Below are 20,935 nucleotides of genomic sequence, written 5' to 3'. Positions count from 1 at the left end.
GATGTCGGGTGTGACATATGTCGTGTAATGTTTTTTTTACTTTCATCTAAAAAAAGGCAAATAATAATAAAGGATAAACAAGAAAAAAATGGCATAGAAAATTTCTTCTTCAAATTCATTTTTTGCGAAAATATTCACTGACACCATAGTAAGGAGTATCGTATTTTTTGATTTGTGTGATATTTACCAACGCCAGAGTTGGAAAATATTCGTAGGAATTGTTCACTGACGCTAGAGTCAAGAACATGAAAGGAAGAATAAAAAAGGAAAAAGAGAACAAATTATTAGCAATTTTAGACAAAACCAGCAATGCAGTTTGCCTTAAGTAGGACGCTTAAGGGGTGATAGCATTTTCCATTTTGCATAAACCAGTCTTGTACCATATAATCTATGTTTACCAGTTAGGGTTCCTAGTGACCATAATACTAGGTGGCGACTCCTTGAATAAGACATTTTTCCCTAAAAGAACAAGATGCCAGATATCTATTCTTTTTCCAATCAAGATTATTTTTTTAATCGGTCGCCGCGATGTCCGGGTGTGGCAACTCTATTGAAAACATTTTGACCACATTAGTTTTGTAAAAAACCTTTTGCCAAAATAATCTTAAAAAATTGTTTTTGCTTTTTTATTATAGAAATAATTTGATGTTTGCTTATAACAGCGTTCAAATACCCTTTTGTAAAGTTGCAAACGAATCATTACAGCAATCCTCATTTTGTGGTAACCAAACAATTTTTAAATAACATAAAAAAATGAAAATAATATGCTTATATTACATGTCTCTTGGGCTATATTTTAGTAGTATGCATAATCATACATAGTTCGATTTACTACTCATTGATTAATAAAAACATAAGTCTTATACAAAAGTTCCAAACCATTACACTAGATTAGGACAAAGTTTATCGCTTCTAACCGCTTATGCTTGAAATGATAAAAGGTTATCTTTTTTATTCCTTCACATTCAAAAAATATATCCCTTGTAGTCTCCATTTGAGCTTGAATAAGTTTTTTTTATATATAAATAAACACTCTAACTAGGATCACACCTCATACTGAGGGGCAAATGGAAATTCTAATGATAAAAATTGATACTAACTAGGATCACACCCCACACTGGGAGGCAAATGGAAATTCCAAAAGTCAAAAGTCGATCTTGACTAAGATCACACCCCATATTAGAGGCAAGCAAAAATTTAAAGATTAAAAGCCAAAGAGAGATCATGAAAAAGCCAAAGAGCCCGGGAAAACCGAATGATGGGGGAATGCCTAAATGAAAGATAAATATGACTAAGTCAAGGTCAAAACAAAATGAGGATGCCCTACCAAAGTAATCAAAAGGGGCGAATCAAAGAAACATGATAAAACAAAAAAAAACATTGTGGCTTTGATCCTAAGTCTTTAGAACTTTGAAAAACTCTTTGAGCCTATAAATCTGTTTCTTTTATAGCCAGTAACCATAGCCTGCGTTACATGCCTTATAAAAGCTTTTTCTAATCAAGCAAGTAAGTAAGCAAACTGAAAGGATAAATGGTGTTCTCAAAATGTTTTATGTTCTTACAAAAATAATGACATTGCAAACAAAGCTACTCATTATTATTTATAGTGACAAAATAGATGCTAAAAAGGAGACAATTTTATCTCAAACAAAACCTCAAGTTTTTATTTGAGCCTCTTACTTTGAAGTCCATAAAAACAGAAGGTCAACTCATCATATACCTTCACCAATTCCAATCTTACCAAGATAAAAGATCAAATTATCCTTTTTTCCTAAAAGATTAAATCCCTTGGAAAATATAAGAAATTCAAAACAATATTATTTTAAGCTTACATTGGATAAATCTTTGTCTTCAAAAATATAAAAATCCATCTGAGCCATAGATAACCCAACTTTGAGCTAACACGTTTTTCTCAACCTTTACTCTATCAATTCTGAAACACGCAAATGATTTAAAAAAAAAGGGTCATTGATCAAGTTTGCAAAGTCATTGACATAAATAACATTGACATTTCTTATGAGTCGTTCTTGAAAAGTTGAGCAGCCAAGGGGCAATGCAGTGGACCTTGAGAGGGATAAATGATCATATTTAGACCAACTGAAGGGAAAAGAAGCCCATTGTGAATAATCAAATGATGATTTAACAAAATCCATCAAAGTTATGAATGGCTTTTAACAACGACAAGTGTTCTTAATGATAATCAGAAGAACGAGCACAACTAGATCATATGAAGACAACTTTGCTCAAAGATAGTATACTACTTGGTGAACTCCAGCAGCATTTGAGAGTAACCCTACACTTGAGAGGCAAATTTATGGCCAAAAATTGATTTTCCCTTTTATGGATGCCTATGACATATGAAAATTGTTATCACATAAATGAGCAACCAGAGGGCAATTTACAACAGTAATTGATAATAGATGATTGGATAAACTCTTTCAAGGTGAGAATAATGGAGCACTACTTCTTCATCAAAATAAAATGAGTGGGCAATGGTGCAAGGATACCACAATCGAGGGACACCGTCTGACTATGAGGTAACATCATAAGCAAGAGAGGTTGTCACTTCTCAAATAATGGTTAACTGAGCAAACCTTTATTTATTGCCTTAATGTTCAAGTTGTGTAACAAAGAGGCAATCAAACACATTAGCCACATGGGTAAAACCCATATGAGCTAAAGAATCAAAAGATTAAGAGAACTTATCTTAGAAATTACAAACCTCATCCATCAAGCAATAGAGAGATGGCAAGAAAAAGAGGCTTATATTTCAAACCAGGTATTGTACATGCATAACATTTAAAGCATTGTACAAAGTCTCGCACATGAATTGCACAAGAAAAAATCCTTAACGAAGTCCAATAAGACTATAACAAATTAGAACTCGGTAAGGTTTTAAGCCCAGCAAGGCTCCAATGATTAAAAACTCAGCAAGGTTATGACATAGAAAACGTCCAGCAAGACTCCAACAAATTAGAACTCAGCAAGGTTCTAAACCTAGTAAGGCTCCAATGATTAAAAACCCAGCAAGGTTTTGACAAAGAAAATTCTAGCAAGACTCCAATAAATTAGAACTCGGCAAGGTTCTAAGCCTAGTAAAGCTCTAGTGATTAAACACCCAACAAGATTTTAACAAAGAAAAAGTCTAGTAAGACTCCATCAAATAAGGACCCTGACAAGGTTCTGAGCTCAATGAGGCTCCAAGTTATTAAAAACCGAAGAAGGAAGAGTCTAGCAAGACTCCAACAAATGAGGACCTAGCAAGGTTTTGAGACCAACAAGGCTACAATAGATGATAAGAAGTCCATCATAAACAATTCAAAGAAAAATTAGAAGATGGTCAATTTCAAAAAAGGAAGGTAAGACATCTTTAAGACATCATCATCAATTATTTGTGAGAAATCCTAGATATCTTTCACACCATAAGCAGGTTACCCTAACACAAATCACGGGTAGGGTGCCCAAATATAGACTATTTGTGAAAATCATAGATATATTTCACACCACGGTTAGTTACCCAATCTTGAGTCATGAGCTGGTTGCCCGAAGAGAGACCATTCATGAAAAATTCTAGATATTTTTCACACCATAAGTAGGTTACCCATCATTCTAAAATGTAATAAAGATTTTATGAGACTAGGTACATGAAGCCAATTAGTTGTGCCTCAACTGACATTAGTGTCCCCTCTCTCCTAAAAAGTCTTAAGTTAGAACTTCTCTTTTGTGGAAATAAAAAATAAAATTTAAGCACAAGTATTATTAAAGTAGTGTATGGTTATTATCTTAGGATAGAACAAACAGAGATAGTAGAGACAAGACTGAAAAGGAGATGGAGACAAATTTGTATTTCGTAGTGATGAATAAGACAAAGTGATTGTTTTTGTATCATGTTTGGTTATGGTGGACAAGACAAAATAAAATAAGAAAAAATTTATTTTACTCTTAATATGTATTGTTGTCAAACTTACATATTTAAAAAAATAATTAGATATATATTTTTTTTACTTTAGTTTATATTTAGTGTTGAAATTAATAATATTATAATAATTCTAGTTATAAAACCATTACTAAATTCACGGTTTGACTTGGGGCCTGTACTGGTTCGAGTTTAAAAAAAAATAGATGACGATTGACTTGACCTAACCTAGTCAAAAACCTAGGTCAACTCGGGATAAAACACATGTAAAAAAACCATTGACTCTTTTGGAAAACAATTGGTCAAAACAAGATTGCTTTGATTATTTTTAAAAAAATTAGGTCAACCGGATTGACTCTCCTGATCCGTGACCTAAATATTGTTTCGGGTCGATTCTTGAGTAGGATTTTAAAACTATAATAATAACCACTTTTATCAATATGATGACTCATGTCAACCCATGTTCAACCTCTCGATATGTGACCTAAGCTTTGCCTTAGTTCACCCTCGAATCGGGTTTTAAAACTATGATAATAACAACTTTTATCCTTACATTAACTTGAGTCAACCCATTAACCCTCGTGATCCATGACCCAGGCCTTGCCCTGGGTTGATCCTTGAATCAAGTTTTAAAACTCTGATAATAATCACTTTTATTTTATATTGGCCCTCTTGACACATGATCGGGGCCTTATCCCAAGTCAACCATCGAGTCAAGTTTCAAAACTATGTTAATTACAAATTTTGTCCTTACGTTGACCCGGGTTAACAATCAACCCGCTAGTAATTCAGGCCTTGTCCTAAGTTGACCCTCAAATCGAATTTTAAAACTATAATAATAAGCACTTTTATTCTTACGTTGACTCAAGTCAACCTGACTCGTGACTCAGGCCTCAACTAGTGACTCGGGATTTGCCCTGGATCAACTTTTGAATTGAGTTTTAAAATTATGATAATAACTATTTTTTATCCTTACACGTTTTAGTTTGATAATTTTGAAATTGAGAGTTTTTTACAATGATATTTTAGGTATAAAAATAATAAATATTATCTCTCGAGACATGTTCCTTTTATACCTCTTGTTTTAAAAGTACAGAAAGTCACTTTAAAATTCTCATAAAGACAGATTTATTTTTATATCTTTGTCTGTATCTTTTCAATCAATACATTTCTGTTTTTATTATTTATATCTTTTCTATTTCAATGTAGTAACCAAACGCTAACTAATATTTTAATAGCATCAATTATAGGTTGTAAATACGAGAAACACTGATCATGATAACCTATTTATTAATTACTAATTAACGTCATTAAAAATTTAACTAAAAAGGTTAACACAGTTTAAAATAGAGTATAGGAATTAATATGACTAAAAGTTGAAAGTATAGTGGCACAAGGTGATTTTTTGCATTTAAATAAACAAAATCTTCTATATTTATTCGTAGTTTAATTCATACTTAAATTATTTACTGTATATTGAAATGGTGCATGAACTTGCATTTACAAATTGTAAGGGACTATTATAAATGAGTTTTAGCTTCGTTGGCATTATGTAACATCTTTCTTTTTTTCTTTCTTAAAAATTTAGGTATTATTCTATTTTAAAAAAATTAAAAAAAATTGATGTTATAAACTTTATTACTGTAGTAAGAAAGTAAAAACACAAGGATTTTGCATGATTCGTTTTACAACAACTACATAGTAAAATTGCATCTTTAATTTTATTTGTAGTGCTTTTTTAAATTGAACATTCCGTTGTTGTAAATAATAATTACCAGTGCTTCTGTATTTTTTATAACCATGTTTATAATTAGGTGTGAATATAAAGAACTAATTTTTACTCTATAGTTATTGTAAAAGAATCATGCTATCTTCAAACAATAACTTTGACTATTTAAACTTAATTATAAGCAATTAATTTCATTATGTTTGTTGAACTTGTTAACCTTAATTTAATGCATTAATAAAGTTGAAGCAAGTGACTTTTATTTATTGAAATGTTCCTAAGATATCAATATAGAAAATTACAATGATATCAAGTAAATACTTAACAAACAAAATTAATTAGCATATTTGTAATAAATAGGTAAATTTCAAATAATATCTTTGAAATATATGATAAAATAATTTGAACCAATTGAGATCATCTGGTATGATTATGTTTGGCATTGTTTTTCATATAAAGAATTTTCTCTATATATCTCATCTCATGCTGTGAAAAATATGAAAAGCAAAGCATATGTATCAAATGTAATCATGTTATAATATAACACAATTTTTTATTTTTTATTTTGAAAATATAGAAGTCCCAACATTAACTAAACAAAGAAAAAAAAAACTTATACATAAATCTTATTGCTTGATCTTTCAGTTTCAATCCATGCACTGTGTTTATGTGATTACAAAGTTACTTGCATCTATTCCTCATGATCGTTCCCTGACACTGATGGAAACATATCATTGACAGGAAATTCCATGTCAAAATTTGTTTCCAGATTATCAAACTCAGAAGGGAATGACAGTGGTTCATCCGCAGACACCTCACAGTTCGGACTAATCAATCCTTGGGTTTGAATTGGTTCCATATATCTTGGCTCAGAAGGATCCATAAGAGGACTCGAAAGCCCTGTAGAAACTAGTGGATGTAGGTCAGAGGAGTATGAAACCGATGTTGTGTTGACTCTAGCAGCTTGAGCATGACCCCGAATAGTATTGGTCGTACCAATACCTTTTCCTGTGACTGCAATGATGGTTGGCTCAGCCACGCGTAGAAGCCACTCAATGGTCTCACCATCAGTCTTGTTACCAAGCTCTTGAGTCAACTGAAATACTCTAGCAGCACAGTTAACTGGCAGGCGGATACGACGATCTCTGCCATTCACCTTTGCATGGCGATCTTTCCTGGGTTTGGGATCGGTCACCTTTGTTTTTGAGGTGCTTGCTTTGTTCATAGCAATAAGTTTTGATTTTTCTTTTGTGGTGAAAGAATCATGATATTTTTCTACTTCAATAATATTGTTTTAGGACATGATATAGATATAAAGGTGGGTATGCACGTGTATATATAGGATAGACACGACTACTCTTTAACTTGAAATTTTATTATTATTATTATCTAGTATAGTCTATGTACTTTGTAACAGTAGTGATGGAAAATTGAGAAGTATTTTGTTGGTTAGATTTCAAATTAGAGTATATCTATGCTATAATCCAATGGTTGACAGAAGGTGGATATTGAACTTCGTAAGGAAGGTGAGTGATATTTACTTTTTTACTGTAAATGGATGAGATGAAATGGTAATGTGTGAAGTTTGGTTATATATAGGTTTTTGCTTGTTTTGGAATTTGTTTTACATGAACACATCATTTAATTACCTTATTTACGTAAAGACGCAAATACAAATGAATATTTCCTTGGTTGCCCTTTACAAATATAGATTTTGCCACAACATCTGTCTTTGCATAGACGTTGTACATGACATTGCAATATTTGGAGAAAAGCAATTGCAATATTTTGAGGAAAGCAATACTTCTATTGTATGAAGATTGAGGCAAAATCTATTTTGCGTCATACCTTATTATTGCGAATTGAATACACGAGAATTGTGAGCTATTAGATTATCAAGATTTATGTATATAGATCCCACTATCTATACTATTAGAAAATTATCAAATACAAACAAAATACTAATGGAACAAAACTCGTCGGTAATTTATAGTGACATTTACCAATGAAACATTTTCTCGTTAGTCCATCAGTATTTACTGACAGAAATGTTTTGTCGGTATATACCGAGGAAATTATAGTTGGAAATGAAGGAATAAAAAAAGAGAAATGATGTCATTATTATAGACAGAATTGCCAACGAAATATACATGTTGTTAATATTCGTCGGTGAATCCATCAGTAATATTTAAGTTACAACCTGACAGACGACCCCCCCTCAACCCCTCTCCCATTTCTTCTTCTTCTTCCTTTTTATATTGCAGAAAACAACATACATAACCCTCATATTTTGTCATAAATCAAGCTCTCATCATCACAAATCTAGTCACCCCAACACTCAATTCGTCATCATCCTTGTTCTATATCATTTGTTTTTAAGAATCATCACATCAAGTGAGAAAAGGTACATGTTTTTTGTTGTAACTCATTTTGAAAATGTTAATTTTTTTGGCATTTTTATGTGGTATATGTAGTTTGTTTGTGTGTTTGCTTGTTTTATAGCTTTTTTTCCATGGAAATATGTTGTATGAATATATGATTTGTACATGTTATGGTTTATTTGAGATTTTGAAAAATTATTTTAGTTTGTAATTTGATGAAATTGAGTTTGAATTTGTGACTTGGATGTTTTGCAATGAAATAAATAATGTCTTATTTAATGGATACGTTTTATATTTTGTCAATTTTAGTGTTAAGTTGAAAATTTCAGTAAATGTGGAGGAATTTGAATTTTTGTAGAAAATTGATAATGATTTAAAGGTTTTATTAAAATAGATTGAATAAATTTAAGCTAAACCAATGATAGCTAATTAGTTGGGTACCGATAATTTGTTTAGTTTACATTATTAATTAATACATGTTTTCATCAATATTCTATATAGGTTTCATATCAGTAATGGATGATTATTGGATGTATCAAGTTTCACCTAAAGGGTTACGCAAGATAGATTATTGTAATAGAGTTGATGGTTTTATTAAATACACACTATCTAATCAAAAAAATATTAGTGGATACGGTATTAGATGTCCATGTAAGAGGTGTAAAAATAAAAAGTTTCTTGATCCAGATGTTGTTATGATGCATCTTCTACAAAAAAAAGGTTCATGGACAAATACTTGTGTTGGATTGCACATAGAGAACCATATGTTCCTTATGAGACCATGGTAGAAAAGATTGTTAGGTCAACTTCTAGTTCTAGCAGCGTGCATAGAGTTGTAGATGATAATAGTAATCATTATAAGAGTATGGTTATGGATGTAATATGAATCAATCGGGGTGATGTAGGTGAGTGTTCAATCATAGATAAAGAATCAAATGCAGACGTAACTAGGTTTTCTGATCTTTTGAAAGATCCCAACAAACCATTATGGGATGGATGCATAAATCATAATAAATTATCGGTCTTTGCACAGGTGTTCACCATCAAGTCAGTCATAGGTTGAGTGAGACCGGTTACAACAGAAATGTTGAATGGGCGAAAAGCATTTTACATGAAGGGAATAGGATGAAAAAGAACTTTTATGCTGATAAATCAATGATGAAACCCCTTAGCATAAGACCAGAAAATTGACATGTGTCTAAACTTTCATATGTTGTACTACCTAAAAAAATACATGCAAAACATGTGAGCATGCTCAGTATAAACTCAGAACTGGTAGGAGAAGGACTCTTGTTGCATATAGAAAACTGAGATACTTCCTAATCACTCCTAGACTGCAAAAGTTATTCATGTCTTCAAAAATTATTGAGCACATGACATGGAATTATTCAGATGATGTCGTGGATGGAGTCATGGTGACCTTTCTGATGGTGAAGCCTCGAAATATTTTAATAGGATGCATCATCAATTTTCAATGGAACCACGGAACATACGTGTTGAGTTATGTCAAACAGATTCAATCTATTCGGGTCATTTGTTGCATCATATTTGTTTTGGCCAGTGATACTCATGATTTACAACTTACCACCAATGATATGTGTATAAGGCAATAGTTCATGTTCTTATCTATGGTTATACCTGATCCTAATAGTCCGAGTAAGAATATAGATGTTTGTTTTCGACCGTTGATTAATGAGTCAAAGCACTTGTAGTCATCTGAGACTTTGACGCATGATGTCTCAAAAAATAGAGTTTTCAGATGAAGACAACTGTGATGTGTGCTATCAATGATCTTTCTGTGTATGATATGGTTTCTGGTTGGAGCACGCAAGGAAAATCAGCATATTCATACTATATGAAAAATAGCAAGGTTTCCATCTTAACAAATAGTAATAAGTGTCTTTTATTATTGATGTAATTAACGATAGAATTCAAATCATTAACGATAAATTTTCTGATGAACAATATAGTATCGTCCATGATTCCGTATATAAATGTTTCTCAAACATAATCAGTGTTTATATGTCGATATATAAAAAAATTCAGGTAATAATACGAGTTCGTGTATTATAATCTTGTAGATGTTGTAGTAATGTAATATTATTCGAAGAAGAAATTCACTTATAAACCAATTAATTGCAACCAGTTTTGCAACCAGTTTTTGAACTTTGTCTAGTTGTTCAGTCCAGCCCTTCAGCTATGTAGATATTCCACATGCCCTTTAAATTTCCTAATGTTTAATCATGGTTACTATCAATACATACTATAGTTTTATTTATTTATTTTTAAATAGAGCCCATTCAATCTCATAATACAGCATTTCAGTTGACTTCGTAGAGACCAAATACCTTAGATTTATCTTCAAAATTGTAACATGCATTAACAGCATTCTTCTTCAAATGTATCAATTGCAACATGAAAAGCTGTATTAATTAGAAAGGGTACAGGCAAAATCTTTGTTTTTTTGTCATAGGAAAGAATGGGAACTGAACAACACCTTATTGTTGGAACATTATTTGAACCATGGCTAGCATAGTTTGGACACTGTTATAAAACATGTATACTATCAGTTTTTATGACAAATTTTGGCTGCAAATAAAAAAAAAGTATGAATAAACTTTTGTGTGTTGGAAATTGGTGATTTAAACAATCAGTTTAACATTATTTTGAATTTGTGTTTAATTTCATGGAGAGGAAAAATAGTGAATGAATAAAAGGAACAAATAGATAAAAATAATAATAATAAAACAATTTCAATTATAAATTTAAATGCTTGACCCGATGATCCACAAAACTAGAACCCGTCCTAAGCCAAGCTTGCTTTTGAAACACCTAAAGAGTTGACCTGGTCAAAGTTGGATAATTAGGCTAGTCTGCACCTGAATGAGGCTCGATCAATGATTTTCTTAATTCAAAACAATGTTGTTTCATTAAAAAATTAAAAAATAATAATAGTTTAAATCAACCCACCAATAAACAAGTTGATCTATGATACAGACCTTAGCCAAGTTCTTATAATATTAAAAACAAATTCTTGAAATCAATAAAGATAGAAAAATAAAGGAAAATTTTGAATCTTCACCGAATTTTAATCTTGTAATTTAATGTTAAGATAAGCCATCACACATGAAAAAACAAAAACAAAAAAAAAATAATTAGTATCATCCATATAAGATAAAAAAAATATTGCCAAATTATGGTTAGTATTTCACATTAATTTCAAATACAAGAGAAGATGAAACCAATATTATAAATATATTTTTAGATGTTATAAAATTTGTTAACTATGAAACGACAAAATGATGTATGTATTTAATACAATGAAATAAAAATATATTAAATGAAAAGTAAGAAACATCATGAGCGCTAATTAAATATCAAAGTGGAAAATTAGTATGCTAAACATATGATTTTCATTCTTACAAATACAAAATATAAATACAACTAATATATCTTAAATTTAATTTTAAGATAAGCCGTCACACATGAAAATGAAATAAAAAAAAAATTTATTGGTATCATCAACATAGGAAAAAATAGGATTGCTAATGAGTTGAACCATTTATGAGTGGTTTGAATTTTAATCAAATAGATTGTTATAGCCATTTGATGTCATTATTGTATCCTTTGTCTCTTGAATATACAGACCTATATCATCATGAGTTTTGATTCCTAATGGAATAATTAGAAAATTTAACTTCTTATAAAAACATTGGTCCAACGAAGTGCATGATATATTAATAGCTATATACATAGAAAACTAAGTTAAAATGACATTTGACGTTAATCTATAGTAGGAGTCCATTGTCATCTAATGATGGTGGGTGTTGAAATCAACATCAATAAATATATAAGAGCGTAAATGCCTTTTTATATGCATTATTAATTAGAAAATGCTATACAATCTCATCTTTTTTTTCTTCACTATTCAAATACCCTTCTTATTCTACTATAAAAGACTGTGATAAATATTAATAAAATCTAATGGGTTCTAGTTAACTGGCACAAACTACACAGCGGGTGAATATCAATTTTTAAAATAATATAAATAAAATATTAAGAGTATAGAAAACATTTTAATAATGTTATTAAACTTAACCAAGTGAGTTAATTTTTAAATCTCCACTTAACTCTTTGCTAGACTTAAATAACGTGAGTCTAACAACCATGTCAGACCCAAACATCATGCCAGACCCACACGTCTTGAGTCTAGCAACTATATTACACCCGCGCCTAGGCCTAAGCCTGGTAACTATGCCAGACCCATGCACCTTTTTTTTAAATATAGGAATTCACTTATAATTGTTCTAAAAACATATTTATTTTGTATTTTCATCTTTGTTTTTTTAACCAAATATATTTTTATCTTTTTTTTTTCTATTTTAGTACATTAACCACATGCATCCCAAAAATTCACTCCATTTTTTTATTAATCTCTAATTTTAGTGAAGAAATCATCTACAAAATTGCACAAATTAAGATAGTCAAAAGAACAATAAGTCTTTTACATATACAATATTTTCTTTTCCTACAACTTAATGTATCAATTCAAAAGTTTTCTCTTATGATCATATATTTTAAATTTCCGTATATATTAATAGTTATAATGTAGAATCAACTCTCATTGTAACAAATTTTGACAATTAAATCATGCAACATCTCAAATTTAAAAAAGCATGAACCCTTTAAAAAATTGTCCAACACTTGGATGGAAACATAAAATTAATATTTTCATTCACAATGCATACAAAAAAAGAAAATTTATTTTTGAAGACTTGAAATAAATCATTTAGACCTCAATATTGTTTTTTTCATTCTTTCCTCTTCGAATATAACAAATTTATAAAATAAGTTGCACAAACAAAAACGAGTTTTCAGTTAAGTTCTACTGCATATGAATGAAAACTCATGCTTGAATGTGACAATGTTTGTTTTTGCAGTCCAATCATGCTTTTCAAAAAATTTAAATTTTTTAACCCAAACGCATGGGTCTAAAATGGTTGTCAGGCCGACCTGGGTCTGGCATAGCTACCAGTCCCACGATCCTTGGGTCTGGCAGCTATGCAAGACCCCAAGGTACATGGGAATGGCAAACTTGTTTGATTTGGCAAACAACAAAAAAAGAGGACAATTGTGCACTTTAGTTGTCATGAGAAAGAAAAGAAATAAAAAAACACAAAAAATCGATCATCGGTGGCAATCCAATCATTATTTGTCTACACGCGCCACATCATGTGAAAAAGGACAAGGTTGCGCATCCAGTTAGACGGCGTATGGCAAGATTTGGCCACTAGAGAACGTCATACGCGCCTCCTTAATGGCACGGGTGTCACTCACTCGCTGGGGCGTGAGGAACACACGCGCCCGCAGCTTTTTGATTTAAAAATAACAAATACATCGTGAAAATACTAAAACACCCCTCATGGTCCTCTTAATTACACAAAATACCCATGTAAAATACCAAAATACCCCTAAAGGCAAAGCTTCTTTTTTGTCTTTTCTAAGACTAAAAGTATTATTTGACTGTATTTGGAAATTGAAAAAACATGAATATCCTTGTCGGAAAAAGCAAAAAAAAACGTTTATCCACTTGCGAAAAGATGAGTAATTGAAGTGAAACTACTATTACAATCCACAGTAAAAGATCTCTTGATCTACAGTGATTTTTCCACACCATTTAGCTTTTGTCATAATTATATTCTCTTTTTAGACTGGCCTAATCAATAATCATTAAAGGACTTTAGTCCCCATCCGATTCACCCATCCTGATGTAGCTTGTATTAGCTAATATACTTGTGATAAGTTATGGGAAGGATTTCATGTTAATTTCAAATACAAGAGAAGAAGAAACCACTATTATAATTGTGCTTTTTGATATCATAAAATTTATTATTTACAAAATGACAAGAAGATGATGTGTGTTTAATACAATGAAATAAAAATATATTAAATGATAAAATGAACGCTAATTAAAGATTATAGTGGGAAATTACTTTTTCTAGTCAGAACGAATTGATACAAATATAAATATGTTAAGTACATATGATTTTTGTTCTTACAAATGCAAAATACAAATACAACTATTATATCTTAAATTTAATAGGAAAAAATAAAGATAAATTACAATAATCTCTTGAAGGGCATTATGAAATTGTAGAAACCATAAAAAAAGATTTTTTAATGTTTAAAAATTAGCTAAACTTAATAATTTTAAAAAAAAGATGATATTAATTAAAAATCCAATTAAAAAAATACTAAAAATTAGTAAACAAGGCTAGCGACAAGGCCTTAAAGACTAGGCTCACGTGCCTATTTTGATTTTACACTTGCACAATGCTATGGGAAAATTTTGAAAGTCATTTATTGTTTAATTTTATGGTAATTAAAATAAATAACTGTGAGATTTGAAGGATTTAAATTTTGAAGAAGAAAATATATTTCTTATGTCAAAGTCCCCACTTCTTATTTATGCAGTTTTTTTATTCTTAATTTTTTGATGAAAAATATTTTTTTTTGTTAGCATCCTCATTTTTTAATAAAACTTAAGATAATTGCAAAAATAACAATAGTTTAAATTAAAGAGGAGAATTTCTATTTTTCAAGAAAAAACTCTCATTTCCTTAGTGTTGATGTTTTGGGTTACGTATTCATATTCTTATATGTTTTGACAATAACAATTAAATAAAAAATAAAAAAAAATATTATCTTATTGTAAATAGGTTTATTTGAAGAATACATTGATAAGCAAAATGAAAAGAAGTCCAAGAACAAAGCAAGTGAAGACTTATAATTAATATTCATTTTAGTGTAATGTGTAAATTTGTATATCTAGAACAACACTTAGTACATTTTTTTGGCAAAAACATGTCTTTTAATTAGTAGCTTGTTTTTTAAAATAAAAACTTATCATAATCTATAAAAGAAAATCTCAAATAAAATGAAATAAAAAAAATCATGTCTTCATAACATTTATGTTGCTATATGAAAAAAAAAATAAAGGAATGACTAATTCATGAAAACCATAATAATAATAATAATAATAATAATAATAATAATAATAATAATAGCAATAACAATAATAATATATAAGAAAACGATTTTTTTAGCTTAGGAGAACAAGCCCTCATGACTGAAATTGTTTTTTTTTTCTATTGAGTGGACAATGGATCATCCGCTCTGTTGTAACCCATTTTTGGGTCCCCCACAAAATATATATATATAAATATGTATATAGCCAAAGGAGGTTAAGAAAAAATAACAGGAGGCAGAAGCGCTCAAAAAATGGTTGGAAAAATTGGTCAATGAGGTTAAAAATACAAAGATTGGATTTTTGACAGTATATTCTTGAAGGAGGAGAGCCCTGTTGAGAAGGAAAATTTGAAATTTGAGGGAAAAAAGCCCAAATTTAGATGTTTATGGACTTAATTTGATTTTTAAATGAATTTATAGGGGATTTGATTGCAAGAAAAATTGATTTTTAAGTCAATTTGGGCTTTAATTAGAAGAAATTTAAGTTCTGGGGCCAAAATATATTTTTTAGGAATTTATTAGGTCAAATCAGGGGCCTAATTGCATAAATATTGAAGTTTAAGGGCCAATTAGGGACTTAATTGAGAAAATCCGAAACCAGGGACCAAATTGGAAGAGGCGCGTAAATGGAGGGGCTGGAATTAATTGATTCAGGGGCCTAATTGAAGAAATTAGAAGTTTTTTTTGATCAATTAAGGGCTCAATTGCATAAATCAGAGGCTAAGGACTAAAGTGAAAAACGCGGCCAACAAGAGGGGCGGAGACCGAAATTGGCAGGGATGCAATTGAAGAAAAAAAAGATGATTGAGGGCTGATTTGAAATTTGGCGCGTTTTGGCGCCACATTTAAATGAAACGGCGCGTTTTCTCCAAAAGGACGCCGTTTCATACATTCAAAAAAAAAAAAAAAAGAAAGAGCAGAACGGTGTCGTTTTGAACGACACTGTTCATCTTCTTCCCCCGATCACGCAGCGGGGAAGAAGGGAAAAAGGGTTGCTTTTTTTTGAATTTTTGCCGGCCACTCTCGCCTGGAGCCCACCGACCGGACACAATGGCCGACCACCCACCGCGCACCACCCACCGAACCTCGGCAGCCGCGCCCAATGGCCGACCAGCCGGCTGCTCCCCGTGAGAGCTGTAAAAAACAGCGCCCTTGGCCTCTATAAATAGGGCCCAAGAACGCTGAGGACCAGGAGGTAGAACGAAGGAGAGAGAAGGAAAAGAGGAGGAAAAGAGAGGAGAAGAGGATAGAGGGGACGGAGGAGAAGGAGAAAACAAAAAAAAACAGAGGAGAGAGAGAGGAAGAACCGAAAGAAGAGAGAAACCGAGGGAAGAAAAAAAAAGAACACCAAAACATAGGAAGAGGAAGGAAGAGTTGAAAACTTGAGGAAAACCAAACGGGGAGTGTCACGGGAAAACACTGAAAAAACAGAGCACCGCTGCCGCTGCTTGGAGCCGCCGTCCGTGAGCCAAGGCGCCGCCACCAGCCTCCGCCAAAGCACCGCCAGCAACGACAGCGCCACCACCTCCTCCGCGCCAGGTAACCCTTCTTCCTCCCCTATTCTGGTGCTTCTTTATTTCCTTCTCTGCATGCAGAACGAATAGCGTTCTGCATGCAGGGGCGGGGGGGAATTAATTCCCCCCGCCCGTTTTGTTGCTGGGCCAGGCGGGTCCTGGCCCAGCCCAGTCTTCTGGGCCGGGTCTGGCCCAGAAGAGAATATTTTTGGGCCGAGATCGGCCCAATACGTTTTTGGGCCGACCTCGGCCCATCATTGTTTTGGGCTGAGTCCGGCCTAGTGGTTTGGGCCGGCCCAGCCCGATTTAATATTATATTTTATATATATATATTATATTTTGTATTATATATATATATATATATATACATGAAAAAATTATAAAAATTATGCAAAAATTATAGAAAAATATATGTGATTTTGTTGTAATTTTATTACTGTATTTTGCTTAATATTGGTTGGTATTTTATACTGTAAAGATACAAAATCCGGTATTAAAATACCCGGTTTTCATCAAAACATCAAAGATTTTCAAAACAAAAAATGTCTTTTGCTTTCAAAAATTTTCTAAAAATATCTTTGAAAATATTGTTGATTTTTCTGCATTTGTTTTATCAAAGTGGATTAATATTTGGTTGTATTTTTATACCGTATTAAAATACCCGATTCGCGTCAAAGCGTACAAAAATACATATTTAAAAAATGTTTTGTTTTAAAATACGGCATAGTCTCTCCAATATATATATATAAATATTATAACATCATATTTTCACACAACAAAAGAAATTTCAAAACAATATATGTATTAGCATGCATTTTGGCTTTAATAACCAGTTTATTCAAGCCATGAGAACTAGGCCAATATTTCAAAAATTCTAAAAAATCTTTTTTGTCTTTGGGATTACTAATTTATACATAAAACGTATTAAACATATTAAAAATATGTTTTTTTTCATAGACATTAGAACGGTTAGGTTTTACCCGATAAGATAAGGACCTCCTTATTGAGGAGGACTTGTCTTGAACCATAGACGGACCAACAACTAGGAAACACAACGAGACCTTGAATTTTATCAGACAAATAAACAATGCAGCTTACCTTAGGTAGGGCGTACTTGGGGTGCTAATATCTTCCCTTTACGCAACCAGTCCCCGTGCCCGATCTCTGAGACCAGTTAGGGTTCCTAGTGACCAAAATACTAGGTGGCGACTCCCACACCATTTTTCACTGCTAAGAGACAACGAATTCCTTGTCTCCCCACATTGACCAGATATATATCCCCCATCCCCCATTACACTTATTTTTTTGGGTGGACGATCGCCGCGACGTCGCTCACGTGCGACAGAATGGCGACTCCACTGGGGACCTTGTGGACTAAGCTTTGTTTTTGTCTGATTTGTTTTTGTTTTCGTGTGTTTATTGTTAATATGCCTTTCCTTTTGTTACCTGCTTATACGCTTTAAATATTTTTACACATATTGTTCATGCATTTGTATAGAATTGTCTCATACATCTTATAGAACTGTCACATGCATCACATACTTTGATTATTGAGAGCACACACAAACTTTAAGTTAAGTGGGGGACTAGCAGCTTACCTTACGACTGTTAGTCAAGGTTTAAGTTTGTGTAAACCCCAACTCTTCGCTGAGTGCTTAGACTGGTAATAGTTGGTACATGTGACCATCTCATTGCCTACAAGCCCCCATATTGCCTCCACGAGGGCAATCACTGGGACAGCAAGAGACCCTTTTTAGAGACTGAATAGCCAACCTACCCTCGTCAAACACAAAAGATTTAGAACCGGCTATAGGGTGTATGCCCCACAAAATACATTTTTGCATAACACAACCTAAACCATAAAGTATTTGGTTTTCAGGTCATTTTGAAACGATAAGATGGCCATCATTACCAAATTTACTACTGTGGAATATGGGCAGAATTCTGAATTGTCACAACTATCAGAGGGAGATTGCTCTAGATATGATGCAAGGAAGCTTCCAGTAGTCAAAGACCTGAATTACGTAGTATATGAGATGAAGAGAATATTGGGCCATAGTCAGAATATTGATGAGGCGGCATTCTTCGGGAAGTATGGGCGATTATTGGAAATTGCAAAGATAGGAGTATTGAACCCAGCAATTAAAGCCTTGATTAACTTTTGGGATCCCGATTACAGATGCTTTTCCTTTGGGAATGTGGATTTGTGTCCCACTATAGAGGAATATGGAATGTTGATGGAGTTTCCCAAACACCTGCACCAAGTTTATTTTCCTTTGAGAAATGACAAGGTGATTCCTGAGTTGTCAAAATTATTGAAGATTCCACATCTGAGCAGATTTTTAGAGAAGAATGGCAGCGGTTTAAAGTGGAAATTTTTGGAGGTTGAACTAGAAAAGAAAAAGGAGCAATACGCCTCAGTGCTAGAAAGAGACAGGTTAATCGCTCTGGGGATCTATGGACTCGTGTTATTTCCAAGCTTAAAAGGGGTTATAAGTCTAGAAGCTGCTGCTGCATTCGTGGAATATGAAAATACTCATGTCAACCCTACAACTGCCATATTAGCTGAGACCTTGCTGACCCTCAACCATTTTAGAAAAACAGGGAAAGGCGCAGTAAGATGTTGTACTCAGTTATTATACATCTAGATGGTAAGCCATGTTGAAACCAAGAAGCCAATCTTTAATAATTTTTGGTGGTTTAACCAAAAACCTTTGAAGATAGTAGAGGAAGAAGAATGGGGAATCCTAGGTGATCAGGGTTGGATGAAAAAACTCCAAGAGTTACCTAGTAGCAACTTTAGTTGGAAGGCCCCTTGGGTTAAATCAGTTGATGTCATAGTAAGTTGTGGACAAAAATGCTGGGTACCTTTAATTGGGATCACAGGTTATGTCAGCTACGCTCCGGCTCTGGTGATAAGACAATTAGGTGGCATACAACACATCCCAAGAATTGTGGGACTTGCTGAATTTTCCGGGTTTTTTAAGGATCAATCCGCGCGAGAAGTCCTTGAAACCATCAAACAAGATTGGAGCCATTTAACTCTAATTCAGAAGGAGTCAGAAAGTTTGAGAGACCCTAGCTCAAGCGAAGGATATGAAAAGTGGAGGAATTTGACCCCGATTGCCACTCCGAAAAAGCCATGTTCTGAAGATGGGCCTTCACGAATTGAAGAAGGGTCATTGAAAAGAAAAAAGGTTAGCAATGAAGAAGACCTTACGGAGCAAATAGAAAGGCTACAAATAGAATTGGGAAAGAGTAAGGGAGATAAAGCAGCATTAGAAAGGATGATGATGGAAGGAGATAAAAGCAGAGTGTTTCTAAACGAACAGCTCGAATCCAAAGATGCGAAAATAGGGATGTTGGAGCTGCAATTGAGCAAAGGAAAGGCCGTAATAGAAGAGTCTGAGAAAGAAAGAGGAAGACTGATTTTGGATTTGATGCAAAGCAGCTCTGAGTTGGAAGCATTGAAAGCCGACTTCGATGGCTATCAAGAGAATGTTGAGTACAATCAGGACCAATTCTTGCATGTTAAAGCAGAGTTGTTAGACCGAATTGAGAAGTATGATGAGTTAAACAAGAAATATATGATGATAGAAAGTCGGCTAGCTGAATTACAAGAGTTCGAAAGAAAGGGGAATGAAGAGGAGGTTTTGAAGGCAGATTTGGCAGCTAAGAAAATTGAAATTAGAATGTTGAAGTTGAAGTTTGACAAAGAACGAGAAAAGGTGAAACAGTTGACTAACAGGTTGGAAGTTTCAGAAAAACATAAAGAACAGATCGACACCAACAACAATACCTTGAATCGGAACAACATGTTGCTTATAGAGAAGATGGCCAAAGTAGATGAGCAAATGAATGAAGCTGCCATTCACGCACGGATTATTAGAGCCAATGCTCGAAGGGCGGGAAGGGACATCTTTCGTTATCGACAAAGCTTGGCTGAGACAAATGCCTTTTTAGAGAAAATTGAGAATCGAGGCCTCGCGTTCCTAACAGTGGCTAGAGATATGGATGAAGAGGAAGATTGATGTATTTCTCTTTTTATTATTTTTGTACCCTCTTTTCAAGAGATGTATTAGCCAATATTAATGAAAAGGGGCTTTGACCCATCTTTTGTAAAAACATAGGCCTACCAAAGCAGCAGCTTGAGCACAACTACTCCTGATAAGGAACGTGACAAAAAGAGTCCATGCCCATTACACAAGAGGAATGTTGGCCATCGATCGTTTTTTAAAAAAAACAAACTTCTAAGAGCATTCATGCATTATTTTCTTTATCATACATTGATTTACATTTTTCCATGCATCTCAGACCGTGAAACATAGGTCCCACATCCAAAATCCACAACACCCGGTCTCGAGCGAGA

The 20,935-nt window shown here is 32.9% G+C and overlaps 1 protein-coding gene across 1 annotated transcript; it reads right to left on the bottom strand.

Moving 5' to 3' along the window:
- Positions 1-6,333: 6,333 nt before the first annotated feature.
- On the bottom strand, positions 6,334-6,867 carry LOC7491160 (transcription factor TCP7). The gene has a single exon (XM_002314258.4). The coding sequence runs from the start codon at positions 6,865-6,867 to the stop codon at positions 6,334-6,336; it is 534 nt and encodes a 177-aa protein (XP_002314294.4).
- Positions 6,868-20,935: the final 14,068 nt, after the last annotated feature.

The sequence above is a fragment of the Populus trichocarpa genome, chromosome 9, assembly GCF_000002775.5.
Source record: "Populus trichocarpa isolate Nisqually-1 chromosome 9, P.trichocarpa_v4.1, whole genome shotgun sequence".
NCBI lineage: Eukaryota > Viridiplantae > Streptophyta > Magnoliopsida > Malpighiales > Salicaceae > Populus > Populus trichocarpa.
Note: the sequence above shows the minus strand (reverse complement) of the source record. Positions and strands in the feature narration are given on the sequence as shown.

Coding starts and splice junctions, on each gene's coding strand:
- LOC7491160 (XM_002314258.4), bottom strand. CDS start 6,867: ATGAACAAAGCAAGCACCTCAAAAACAAAGGTGACCGATCCCAAACCC.